Source organism: Malaclemys terrapin, chromosome 2 (genome assembly GCF_027887155.1).
Source record: "Malaclemys terrapin pileata isolate rMalTer1 chromosome 2, rMalTer1.hap1, whole genome shotgun sequence".
NCBI classification, from domain to species: domain Eukaryota; kingdom Metazoa; phylum Chordata; order Testudines; family Emydidae; genus Malaclemys; species Malaclemys terrapin.
Window position 1 is genome coordinate 12,327,099 of NC_071506.1, and position 14,200 is coordinate 12,341,298.

Consider the following 14,200-nt stretch of genomic DNA (forward strand, 5'->3'; position numbering starts at 1 on the left):
TTAACGTCGTGCTGTTTGGAGCAGTATATCACGTATGTACTAAGAGACAGCCCTGAAAAAACCAAATGTATGGATATCTACATAGAACTCAAAAAATGTTAAAAATGAACCCTGAAAAGTAAAATTAATATACCCTGAAAAACACAAGCCCTCGTTATTGCCTATTAGGAACATCTAGAGTTACAGGGCAGTGGGATATGTGATGTGGTGTTGTTGGTTATATAGGGGACAGAAGATCATGTGTGGTTCAAGCACTCGCCTGGGACACGGGAGAAGAGTAGCATTCACTTCGGAGCTCTGCAGCAGACTTCCTGTGTGATTTTAGACAAGTCATTCAATCTCTCTGTGTCTCCGCGTGCTGTCTAGACTGGCATTACAAACCCTTCGCAACCTCACAGAGGTGCGGTGAGAATTAATTCATTAGTGTCTATGAGGTGAGACACTGTGACAATGGAGACCACGTAAGCACTTGCACAGACTAGGGCCTTGACCGTGCAAACACTCATGCCCAACTTTAAGCAGGTGAGTAATCCCATTGACTTTGTTTCACATACTTAATATTTGACATGTGTGGAAGCATTCGCAGGATCGGGGCACAAACTAGCTATCCACACAGGGGAAAGAGACAGAGAGTCAAGCTTGCCAGGCAGAAAAGAGTAACATCTGATGGAGTTTTATGCAGTTTATTTCCTAATTTGGCCCCCTCACATGATGAGAAATGTGGGGCTTTTCTTTGCAGGCAGTAATTAAATGGCTGCTAAACTGTATTCAAAACCATAAGAATTAAAAACACACAAATCCTTCTTTAGAAAAACAAAAAGGGGCCAGGACATTTTAAACTACAGAAGATTTCTTTTGTGTAAGGACATGAGGCTGATCAGTCCCAAGGTTTTTAGTAATTGTCTTGGTACAGTGTTGCCAATTGAACAAAATGCATGAGACTGAAACCCCCCCCCTTCCCCCCCCCAAAAAAAAGCTACATGAGATTATTTTAAATAACAGGAGGTTTGCATCAAATCAACCCCTCCTTCAAAAAAAACACAAACAAAAAAAGTCTTGGTCTCTGTCCAGATTTTTTAAATTAATTTTCATGTATTTATTTATTTATTTATTTATTTATGTATTAACTCTGAGGAGGGTGAGGGGATTGTGTGTCTGTCTGTGCGCACGCACATGTATGTGAACATTAGACACACAGCATGAAATTCAAGCTGAAGGGTACCAAAAATTCACACCCAAGTTGGGAGCAGTTATGACACTAGAATGAATTAGGTGATGAAAATCCTCCGATTTGCGCAGATAAATTGGCAAATGAAACCTAGTGGGAGTCAAGGCTAGGGTTGCCAGGCGTCCGGTTTTCAACTGGAATGCCCGGTCGAAAAGGGACCTTGGCGGCTCTGTTAGGCGGCACGGGGGGGCCTGGACCTAAGGCAGGCTCACGACCTGCCCTAACTCTGTGTGGCTCCCGGAAGTGGCTGCCAGGTCTCTGCAGCCCCTAGACACGTGGGCGGCCAGGGAGGCTCCATGCGCTGTCCACGCCACTAGTGCCGGCTTCGCAGTTCCCGTTGGTTGGTTACCGCGACGAGCCTCCCTGGCTGCCCTGCCCCCAACCACCTGCCCCAGCCCGGATTCCCCTCCTGCACCCCCCAACACCCCAACCCCTTGCCCCAGCCCCTTCCTTCACCCCAAAACCTCACCCCAGAGCCCACATCCCCAGCCGGAATCCTCATCCCCCTGCATGCCTGCCCCATCCCCCTGCATGCCTGCCCCCTCCCACACCCTGAACCCTTCATTTCTGACCCCATCCCAGAGCCTGCACCTGCAGCCGGAGCCCTCACACCCTCCTGCATCCCAGCCCCGTGCCCCAGCCCGGTGAAAGTGAGTGGGGGAGAGTGAGCGACAGAGGGAGGGGGTGGGGCCTCAGAGAAGGGGTGGGGCAGGGCAGGGGTGTTTGGTTTTGTGCGATTGGAAAGTTGGCAACCTTAGTTAAGGCCCCTTGATTTTCTATGTTCGGCACTAACGATTCGGATTGCCAACATCTCAACAGAATGGGAGCTGTGTTCTTTATAATGCTTGAGCTGTTAGCAATGTCATCTACACTAGCAGGGGAAATAAAGGACCCCAAGGGGCCGGACTGGCTTTCAGTTCACCTTTAAAACAGCATGCATGTCTTCTGCCTAAACTCTTGTAGTTACATAGCATCAACGTGGAGGGCCCTTGATACAGCGGTGATGCTGCCATTCTGCTGCATTTGGGTGGGACAGGATGCCAGCGTCCTAGACAGCATGGCTGAGCTTTCTGCACACCACCACACACTGCTCCATGGGGACTCCTACCACAGTCTAGCATAGTGGCTTTTTGGAGTGGGGCTGGATGCAGAGCCGAAGGCTGCAGTCACTGAAGTAGGTTGGGAGTGGATGGTGCTCAGCGTCTGGTGGAATTAGTCTACCAGTGCATTGTAGCTCTCCTCTCTGGAGCCCTCTAGGAATGCTGATCTCTGTGAACATAGGGCATGTTGAATTTCAAAGCTGAAATGTAGAGTGTTTCCATTCATTTCAGGCATCCCTATTCAGTGGAACTCCTGAACATAATGAAAAGGGATATGTGTGACGAACTGGGACTGTTCTTAATGTGGTCTTTGAATGCTGAGTGGGGAGTGTTGGCCTGGGAAGGCAGGGGAGTGTGGCTAGGATGGTCTGCATTGGGGGATGGGAGACTGGCCTTGAGGGAGGATACCTGAGCATGTAACATGAGAACCCAGGAAGGAGTTAGAGGCCAGGTGACACCTTTGCCCGGGGAAACTGAACAAAGGCTGGGGGAGGAGACGTTGTGGGGAGAGAGAGTTTTTCAGGAGCTGGCTGGTAATGGAGGAAACCGAGACGGGTCTCTGCCCCCGCCCCCAATGGGGCTGTGGTGCCCCTGGGACCCCAAGATGGACCTAACTGCAGGGGTCCTGTTGTCTGTGCCTGCAAGACCTGTCTTGGACTGTGTTCCTGTCGTCTAAATAAACCTTCTGCTTTACTGGCTGGCTGAGAGTCATGGTGAATCGCAGGAAGCCGGGGATGCAGGGCCTTGTGTCCCCCCACACTCCGTGACAATATGCAATTATTTTTGTTAAAGGGACAGGTTTATAAGGGGGCACTTGGATATGAAGCAAGGACTACTTGATCTGCAGTCAAACACTCTACCACTGAGCTATATGGAACATTCCCTGAGGCATTGTATCCATTCACCTTATTGTATAGAATCCTAGGCATTGTTGACTGTCTTTGACTTTGACCTTCTCGATAAAAATAGTGGCTCTAATGCCGCCATGCAAATCTAACTTCCAAACCAATTATCCACTAGCAGTGGTCTGGGCAGGAATGGGTTTGAAATAAAAATTACATTAAGCTTTCCATCTCCGAAGAGAACCAGTATATCAATATCCAAATCAAATAACAGCAAAGCCCTTTTGTCTGTCAGATAGGAATAAGAATACATTAGGTCTGTAATATAATTTTCCAGGTGTCTCTAAAATGATGAGGTTTAAATTAAAATAAATATGACTGCATGCCTTTGAAGAGTTCATCTGGCTCAAGCATTCTATTGGAACAGCTGTAGCGCAACAAAGTAAATATGCTTTTTTTTTTTTTGGATTATCCACATTTATGAGCAGCAGCTGTCCAGGGTACCTGATGGGAAGACATTGGGTAGAGGAAATAATTTGTATATTCCCAAGTATGCTTGATAAAAATCAGAGTTAGGAAAACTGACTTGAATGTAGTTTAGAGTTTCAGCCAGATGGACCCGGTAAATATTAAACTCAGTCTGATCTGGATATAACTTATATTCCTCCATAAACCCTTTTAGATAGTAAATGTTTTGGCAGTGGGGCTGTCTTTATTTATGTATCTGGTACAGGCCAAACAGACTGGTGCTAAATAAATAATCAGTTATGATTATTATGCTATAGTACCATTTGCCTATCTCCCTGGCAACATGATTGTTTTTTAGAGAGTTCCCATACCACTCCCCCCTTTTTATTTTAATTTTTGCAAATAAAATTGACAATAGGAAAGAAAAAATAAAGAAACTAATGGAGATATCCCATCTCCTAGAACTGGAAGGGACCTTGAAAGGTCATTGAGTCTAGCCCCCCACCTTCACTAGCAGGACCAAGTACTGATTTTGCCCCAGCTCCCCAAGTGGCCCCTTCAAGGATTGAACTCACAACCCTAGGTTTAGCAGGCCAATGCTCAAACCACTGAGCTATCCTTCCCCCCTCAAATACTCCATGCTGCTCCCCTATACTAGTATCCAGAGATATGGACTGCAAATTGTATACACATTTTCCACCAACTGGAGAGAAGTCAAACAACAGTGATCCATTCAGCAGAATTCATTCAGTGCCACCTCCTCTTGATCAGAGTTTCACAAACGAGTGCTTCCTCAGACCTCCCGGCTTGCACGGGAGCAGTTGTAGCCTTGGGTTTGCAAACGACATAGTGTTGCCTGCTCTGTTCATTTGGCAGTTGTGAGGAGTACAAAACATCTGCACAAAGGTCCCAGGTCAGGAAAGCACTTCAAGCACTTGCTTAACTCCTTTCCTGTTCATAAAAGCACATGCTTGAATGCTTTCCAGAATAGGGATAAGAGACTTAGGTTTTTCAATTCTGCCTCTCTTTACAGGAGGAAAACTTCTGCACCTTTTAAGTAGACTCGCTTGAAAGCCAGGAGAGTTGTTGAACTAGATTGTAAACTCTTGGGAGCAATGAGGATCATTTTGTTCTGGGTTTGTACAGTGCCTAGCACAATGGGGTCCTGGCCCGTGACTGGACCTTCTAACCGCACTGCTAATACAAATAAATAATAATAATATTATAATATTCCAGAAAACCATCAGTCAGAACTTACGTGAGCTGGGGTGACCTTAGAGGTGGGTAATCAGGTTGGCTACCCTGGGTACCAATGTTCAGGGGTGTCAAATCCTTGTGGGGGGTTTTTTTGTTTTTTTTTTGTCCATTTGTTTTTGCTTGACAGGTGTTTTTATTGCTTTTGCTTGTGCATTTTGTGCGGGGTTGGGGATGGGGCATTGACAAATGTTTTCTACCCTAGGTGACAAAACCTTTAGGGCCAGTCCTGTGCTCAAGAATCATGTTTTTAAAATTCCTGTGGTCACAGAATGGCTCTGGGTAGGGCTGGATGGGAAGAAGCTTTGCAGGGATGTTGTCGCACCTAGGCAATAGAAGTGTAATTAGTAGAGGATACTGATTAAAAATGATGGTACAACCTTGAAAGTCTCTGAACACCAGAGACCCTTAGATCAGTGACCGGGCATGTTTGCACTGTAGACTGCTGAGTCAGTCTGTTACTTGGATGTGAGTCTGGTATAGCCCTAGCTAGAGAACATCTATACCTCAAACTGTAGCAACTTGTGCTTTTAGCTCTGGAGGTTCTTGGTGTGTCACTCAAGAGGGAAGCTCTCATATGCTCCGGGTCCCAAGGATTCCACAGAATTAGTGGAGGTTAGGAAGAGTTTAGACATCTTTTCCTTTCATTGTATTCTTATTTTGTGGTGTCTTTGCACTTCTGTGTTTTAGCCTGGAGCAGAGAGGGGAACAGCTGACCTGGCATTTCTGCCCCAGCCATTGTATTTCATGGAAAAACCTGCTTTCTCAGAAGATACTCAGCCAAATTTTACAGATTCCAAGCTACTTGGATAGGGTTCTGATGAGCTGCTTAATCATAGGAGATCAGGGTTGGAAGGGACCTCAGTAAGTTATCTAGTCCAGCCCCCTGCTCAAAGCAGGACCAATCCCCAGACAGATTTTTGCCCCAGAACCCTAAGTAGCCCTTTCAAGGATTGAACTCACGACCCTGGGTTCAGCAGGCCAATGCTCAAACCACTGAGCTATCCCCCCATTAAGTAGCCTAAACCTCTCAGGAGAACCTTACAGGGCATATCCACCATTAGAAACAATGTCAGTGTCCTCCTTTAAAAAGCAGCCTGCCTGCTGCAGCTTGTTTTCTTTCAATGCCTCAGCAGGGGACCATTATCCTGCAGCAACATTATGCTCCATTAACATTAATTATTAGGAATGTGAATGTGTAATTACAAATATAAATACAATGGGCCTAATTAATCCTGGGAGCCGAAATGTAAGCTAGAAAATGATCTCTTTGCAAAAATCCAAAGCCATGCTCTGTCTGTTTTGTGCAGGTGACTCTAGCCTCTCTTCAGCCTGCGTTCATGAGAACACCGTGCACAGTAGAATATTTCAGATCTTATACAGGAACGAAGAGATTGTTATCAACGAATCGATGAACTTCAGGGTCCACTTACTCCTAGATGGCGAGAGGGTGAGTTTTCATTGGATGTGAATAAAACAGATACTTTTCTGTTACAGTGCACAGGCAGTATCCAGACGTCAGGCTTTCAACTGAATTCTAGAACAGAGTTGAAACTGATGGCTGGTCATGTCATCTGTGCTCTAGCCAGCACTGGGGACCTGCTCCATTTCTCTTGGGGCACACGGGAAGTGTGCAGTCTGCAGCGTCCTTTTGGCTAGTACAACCTGTTCTCCCACTTGGTATGCCCAGAGCTGCTATTGGGAGGTTAGGGGGGGAGCAGGGTCATGGCCCTACTTTCACTCTTGGATGGTTTGTGACCTCTCTGGGCACTAGGGAAGGAGCAATCCCTGTACTCCCCAGAGAACCGGCAGTGCAATTCTGCTTTATCCTTTCACAGCATGGAGATACATGTTCTTTGTGCCTTCCACCCATGTTGTTTACACGTACTGTCTGATCTGGTATGCCCATTCCTATGTTGCCTCTGTACAAGGACTAGCATTCAATTCTGTCATTCATATCTGCTCTCAGTAATGATGAAGATCTCAAGAGATCAGCTGCTCTCACAGAAATTCAGAAAATAGACCCTTCTGGTCCTGCAGACAACCTGGAATAAATGCCCCGGGTTAGGTTTGGGCGTGGCAATTCAACCCCTTCCCCTCCCCCGTTTCTCTTCATATCCTGAAATTCAAAGAGGAGCAGATCCAGTGTTCTGGCATTGGCTCATCTGAACGTACATGTAGCTTTAAAAACAGTTATGGTGTAAAGTCTCTTTTAGTTAAAACTACTAGAAAAATTTAAGTTTGTTTGAACTGCTTCCTCTCCTCTATTCTTACCGTGGGATTGATCTCCTGTGTTCTCGCCTAAAACATTTGTTTCTAGTTTTATGTATGTTTATATGAGAAATGGACAATCATGAACTGTGAAGGAAGGGAAAATACCCTCCTTTCACATATTGTGAAATTTGACAGAAAAAAAGAGTTCTAACAAATTTAGCTGCAAATTAATTTACCATCATGATGCAAAATCTTTCATTAATCAGTCTCTCTCCCCAAGTTACGGTGACTTCCACTAGGTCGAGTGGCTTCATGCTGACTGCTGCATTAGCATTTGGGACAGATTTTCCTGCCAAAAATGAAAATGATCCTGCCAGTTTCCTCACACCAGCTCAAACTCGTCCCTGTGCCTGATGTGTTGTGTGGAGCGTGGTTTAGATAATAAGCTCCTAAGGGAAATGACAGGGGCCTGATTCGCCACTCGCACACTGGCTTTACACAGATACCAACACTGTTGTCTTCACTGGAGTCACACCAAAGCAATTCGGGAGTAAATGAAAGAAGAATCAGACCTTATGTCGACTTATGTATTTACACATCACTGGATGTACTGCTGACACTCTGTAAATAATAAGTAACAATAACTGTCACTCAGAAACTTTGGTACTTTTCATTCCTTTGTTTGACAGCTTATTCATCACATGATAGAGCCCCGTCCTGCCAGCCTTCCTCAGATCAAGTAGCACCTCGCTTTGCAAGCAGTGGAGGAAGGTGCTACTTTGCATGAGTAAGGGTGGAAGAGTCACCGAGGCACAGAGCTGATCAATGACCAATAAAATTAGTTAGAAAGTCAGACGGGGCAACTTGGGTGCTTGAGTTACTATCCTCTGTGCATTTTGGCTGTCGGAGCTTGATTTAGAAAATATTCCAGTAAACAAGCTGCATGCACTGCCAAACGGTGTTTGAGTAATTCCAGCTAGGGGATAGGCTGCTAACAGTGTATTCGGTACAAAATAATAATAATATTGGGTGGATTTTAGTCAGATTCTCTCCTTGTGATCTGTTTCCATAACCCAAGAGAAGCTTAAATGTCCTTTACACTTAAAAATATGGAAATAACTCTGGAGTCCAGCCATAGGTGGAATATGCCACCAATTATCAGGCTTGGAGGGGTAATGAGTACACCAGTCTCCATCTAAATATGCCTCATTAAAACTCTCTAGTGTTGTGGCAGTTGGCTCTGCCTCATTCTAATATCCCAGAATGCATCATTCTTTGATTTTATTGGAAATGATGATTATGATGTTAGGTGGAATAAGCCCACAGGGTTGCAAAGGAGCCTAATTTATTTTCTCATGGGTTTCAATTTCTTTTTTAATAATAATAATAATAATTAATAATACATTATTATTTTATTAACAATAATAAAAAGCTGGTCCCATGCTCTTCAGTAAATGGTGATAGGACAGAATGATGCATTCTGGGGTGTGATGGTAGAGTTGAGCCATCTAACATGAATCTGGGATTCTTTACAGTCAATTTTTAGCACTTTCTGTTCTCTCAACCTGCGTATTGGGGGCACACAGCACCAATTGCTCAAATCAGTCATAGGGAAATAGAATTTCCTTTGGCTTCCTTTTTTTGATTTCTAAGCTGCCTTTTAAAGATGTCATCCAGAGGAGACTATACCCCTAGGTGTTTATATAGCATTCCAAAGCAACTGTGTCCCAGTAAAACTTGAGGGCATGATCAAAAGATTATTGATGTGAAAGGAAAGCCTATGACTGATGTCAGTGAGTTTTGGATAAAGGCCCCAAGGCCCAGAGTTTTGAAGGTATTTAGATGTTTTGAAGGTATCTAAAGTCATCAGGATGGAAAAGACATTTCAAGTAGGTTCTCCCTGTTTCAGGTCTCTTTGCTAACTCCAGAGGTACCTACTCATGTGCACCTCACATCACATAGTGAGGAGAAGCCATTTAATCCTCGCTATTCCCTGCTGTGTGCCTCATGTGCCCCTCCACTGTAGCTTTAGCGCGACCATCGTGCCTGGAATTGTGGGGAACAGTTGGGCTGTTGTAGGGAAAGGCTATACCAGAACTCCTTGTGCCTGATTCTGACCTAATTTACACTGGAGAAGGAATCTGATGTAAAGCCTGTTGATTTCTAAGGGCATTGTAGTCAATGGGGTTATATTGGTGCAGAACTGCTCCGGACATTTCTATTGGAATAAATGCAGTGTCTGCGGAATTGAAATTTCCCATAGGAATATTTTGATTTGCTGATTTTTTTTTTCCATTTTTTGCATTGGGGAAATGGAAATGAAAATATTCCATTGACTGGAGAGTACTTTGTAGTGTCTGATCTTGAAAGTTCTCATTCTTCTGCAACTCTTCCTGATTTCAATGGGAGTAGCAGGTGCTCAACAGCTCTTAAGATCAGATGCCAAATTTCATCCACACTTGGTGGATGAGACTTGATCTGTCTCAGGCACAGCCCCTGGATTGAATCCCTAGTTTAAATGCAGACTGCAGTTCCAAAGGTTTTGCTATATAATAATTATTTCCTTTGTATCCAGCAGTGACTGTGATTTGAGTTTTAGCAACAACAATACACTTAAAAACAAAAGTCTTGTTTTGATAAACATGCTTGCAGGTATTTCAAGACAAATATTCAATAAATAGGTGGAGGTTGGAATTTCCTCATCTCCGGTCCCACCACGAGGTATCATCTCCTGCACTGCAAAATAATAGATTACTTTGGGAGGGTTTAAGTACCTTTACTTTGATTATTATGACAAAGCTAACGCCTTCTTGAATTCTAAATTATCTCCTTCCCCACCCCCACACACATAAAAAGATGTTGTTTCACCTTTGCAAGATGTAGTTAAAGCAAATGTTATACCAGGTATCATATGATTCATGCATATCTGTGTAGGTCTGGTGCCTTTGAAATGTCTTTAGTGGGTTACTGACAGGGGTTAAAGTAAGTTAAAGGACTTACCGGTATGCCGGAGTCCTGAGCAGGGGCATGGCCTCAACCAGAAGAGACATGGCCTCAATCGGAAGAGGCGGGACCTTTAAATCAAGATTTAAAGGCCCCAGAGCCTTTAAATCACCTCCGGAACTACCAGCTGCAGAGGTGGCTAGGAGCCCTGGGGCGATTTAAAGGGCCCGGGGTGCTGGCCGCAGCTACTGCAGTGGAGCTCCGGGTCATTTAAATCACGGCCGGAGCCCTGCTGCCAGAGCCCCGGTTTAGTGGCGGCAGGGCTTGGGCAGTGCTTTAAAGGTCCGGGGCTCTCCGCAGTGGCTCGGGAGGCAATTTAAAAGGCCCTGGGCTCCAGCCGTTGCGGGGAGCCCCAGGCCCTTTAAATCACCAGCCTGGGGAAGCCGGTCGGTCCGGCATGGCGCACCGGCTCTTGCCGATACGCCGGACAGGACCGGACTGGACTTGCTTACTTTCACCTCTGGTTACTGATATAAGGCCTTTTGCTGCAAGGAACTGAGTACCTGCTACAGTGTGCTTGTGTACAGCATTGTCATTGTAGAGAGTCTATTATACACAGAGGAGTAGTTCCTTTTCTATCAAGTAGAGGACAGGGTACACTAGTCAGTAACACCTTCTTCAGTTTCTGCCCTACATTGCTATGGTGTGTTAAACAGTCATTGTGTTGTACATGAGAAGTAGCTGCATTTTAGTAATAGAAGCACTGATTTGTGCTTGTATTTCAGTTAACTAAAACTAAATGCAAGACGTTGTTATAAACTCTCTCCGAAAGTTGCATTGCTGGTTGAGAAAAGTGAAACAGACAATTGTTAGAGGATTAGATTCTGCTTCCATTCTTTAGCACGTATTTCTATTGGCTTTAATTGTGTCAAACTATATGGTGCAGGGCTAGATCCATTCTTTCCAAGGTTAATTTAAATTAATTTGCAGCTCATCTTATTTTCTTTTTCATAAAATCGAACTCAAATTCTTTTATTAACAAAAAAATATCAGGAAAAACTTCCTGATGGTGAGCTCTATTAGACGAGGGTGTCAAACACTCAATTTGAAGGCCAGATCTGGCCCGTATGATATATTTATTTGGCCTGCTTGGTACATCCAGATTCTGCAGAATCTAAGTTGTCCTTAAAATGTTTACCCCTCATGTTTTGCAACTAAAATCTTCCTAATATGAGCCAATTGCAAACCGATAAAGTGCTTTCTTCCTAAGTCTGCAGAGAGCCTATAACAAAGGCTCTGAGAGGTATGAACACCCCTTTAATCTCATTGGGGTGTTAACTATAAAGACTAAGGATATTTGAAATGTTGGGATTAACTGTTCGCAGTGTTGTAGCCATCTCGGTCCCAAAATACTAGAGACACAAGGTGGGTGAGGTAATATCTTTTATTGGACCAACTTTTGTTTGTGAAAGAGACAAGCTTTTGATTTTACATTCTGTAACCTACTAACCCCCCTTTGTCCTATGACTGCAGAGTCTTGAGTGGTCCCTTGCAACATGTGTGAACACCTTATGCTATACAATCTGTTCCACTTTGTATTTAGCTGTGACACTCTGAGTATCTTTCCCAGACCTAAAGAGCTCTGTGTAAGCTCAAAAGCTTGTCTTTTCCACCAATACAAAGTGGTCCAATAAAAGATACTACCTCAGAATTAACTATTTAATTTATGATTGTTTTATCAGTACTTGGACTCTGCAGTAGTTATTGATTGAGAACCACCACGGTTCATGGTTCTGTATGAATGTAGAAGTAAAACTAGTCCCTGCTGTCAGTGAACTCACAATATTATTCAGACTAATAATCTCCTAAAGAGTAAGCTGAGCTATCCATTACTTGGAACATCTAAACTTGATGATAAAACCACTACAAATATCCTGTGTGGGTGTGACATTCCTCAATCTGAACTGTTGAACAGCTGTGTCCCCTCAATTTTCCAACCTGGGCTGCCTTTTACGCTGCTGGCCTGTTCATGCACACCCTCTAGCATGCAAAATCACTCCCAGCTGAATGATATGGGTGCTCTAGCTAGTCATTCCTGAATTATAGTGCAGAGTGACACCAGTAAATGCTCAGTCCCAGACTTGTCCCCAGAAATGTGCGTCTTGTACTGCCCAGCTCCCTCTTGGACAATACAAGCTCATAGAAAGTCTGCCATTTCATTAATAGAAAATGATATGCACAAACCCTGTTATCTCAAATGGAGGTTCTCAAACATTTCAGTCCAAACATACTGGCTTAGTTAAAATAATAAAAGTTTATTAACTATGGAAAGATAGATTTTATGTGATTGCAAGTAATGAGGTGCAAAAATCAGAATTGGTTACAAAGAAATAAAAGATAAAAGACAAACTAATATCTGATTTAACAAGCTAAGTGAACTTAAAGCAATAGAATTTCTCTCACGGCAGTCTGGCTGGATTTTTCAGCCAGGACCCCGCCCCCAGTTCAATTCCCTCTTTTGTCTTTCAAACATTATTAATGCCATGAGTAGAAATGAGGGGAGAGAGGTGATTTGTGTCCTCTGTTCTCCCTTCTTATACCATTTCTTTTCTTTGAGAATCATCTCCAGCTGGAGTTCAGAGGACAGCAAGTCTGTCTGCCAAGATGTACATTTCTCGCTGACACCCTTCTTCCTGCCAACGAATGACCGCTTAACTTGGTGACAGTCTCTTTGATTATGCTGACACCTGGCTGAGGTGCTGGCTAGCAATTTGTCTCTGAGGAACTGGTCTGGGCTGCTTCCTCAGATTTAGAATATGCCTTACTGACATCATACAAAAGAATTGTATAACTTTACAGATAATGTTGACACACATATTTCATCGGGACAGTAATGTTCAGCAAATTATGAGTTTTCAAATTATACCTCATAAGGCGTATTTTGTAAAAAAAAAAAATATCATAGTCTTGTAAAAAGGATGAACATGAGGGTACAGTCTGTCACAGTGGGACAATCTTTCACTGGCAGGGTTTGGACTAGATGAACCGATAGGACTTTTCCATCTCTAATTTCTGTGGTTTAATTAGATTGTCAGATCTTTGTGTGAGGGACTGCCTTTTTGTTCTCTGTTTGGTACAGCACAATGGCTACGGCTCCTGGGCATTACTACAATACAAATAATAATGACAATCATTCACCAAATTACTTAAATTTCTGAGTGTAGTGTAATAGGGAATTAACATGTCTGAACCAGTATGTTTTACATACTCTTTTGAGTAGAGATGAGCCAAAACCTTATGACTGAACAGCCCTGCTCTGAACACCTCTGAAGCTGTTTGAAAGCTGGATGCAACGTTTATAATGTGGGTTCTTTCTGCATTCTGAAGCACGTTCCATTTAGCGAAAGTTTGCTTACTGCTAATGCCATCAAATCTTATTCTCATTTCAGAGCAATGTATTTGTATGTCTAAAGCTGGACAGTAGCTCTGAACCCTGCTGTAGCTGACCAGTTATATTGCCCAGATGTTCTATGTATACACTTCAGCAGTTTTCTCACACTGCTCCTGCATTTCTTTGCACTCTCTTTATCAGACAAAATTATTGCTTTGTGCTTGGGTTTTGAGTGAGCTGGCTTACACAGGTAACTCTGCCCTTCTGTTCTTTGCAGGTGGAAGATGCATTAAGCGAAGCAGATTTTCAGCTCAAGTTGGACCTGCACTTTACTGATAGTGAACAACAGTGAGTGCCGTTTTAAAGCCCCCTTGATATTGTAGGGACTCTCCTGCCTTTGGGTAACATGAATTCAGTGAAAGTTAAAGGGTCTTTTGGAAACTGGAGAGCTCTGATTTGGCTTCCGTCTCTCTTGCAGAGGTGCCTGCCCATTCCTCTTCCTCCCCTCCTCCATCCCTCTCCCCCACCAAGGGCATTTTTTTCATCCCTCCTCTTGCAGCAAGAGATTTTCTGTTTTAAGGGTGAAATTTTCAGAGGTGCTTGGCACTTCTCTAACTGCTACTATGGAAACAGGAAAATAGGAGTTTTCCCATTGACTCAGTGGGACCAGGGGATGCAATTTGGGAAAGCATTGCTTTTCAGGACATGCTTCAACTTTGTCCTGGATAAGGATGGACTTAAGCAGATGTCTTGTGCTTTT

At 43.8% G+C, this 14,200-nt stretch overlaps 1 protein-coding gene across 1 annotated transcript in view; it reads left to right on the top strand.

Moving 5' to 3' along the window:
• The window catches only part of FAM135B (family with sequence similarity 135 member B), a 252,805-nt gene that overhangs the window by 100,969 nt on the left and 137,636 nt on the right, over positions 1-14,200 (top strand). Inside the window, exons 3-4 of the mRNA XM_054017181.1 lie at positions 6,203-6,342; positions 13,718-13,788. Of these exons, the coding sequence (XP_053873156.1) occupies positions 6,203-6,342; positions 13,718-13,788 (211 nt within the window). The remainder of the gene's footprint in view (positions 1-6,202; positions 6,343-13,717; positions 13,789-14,200) is intronic.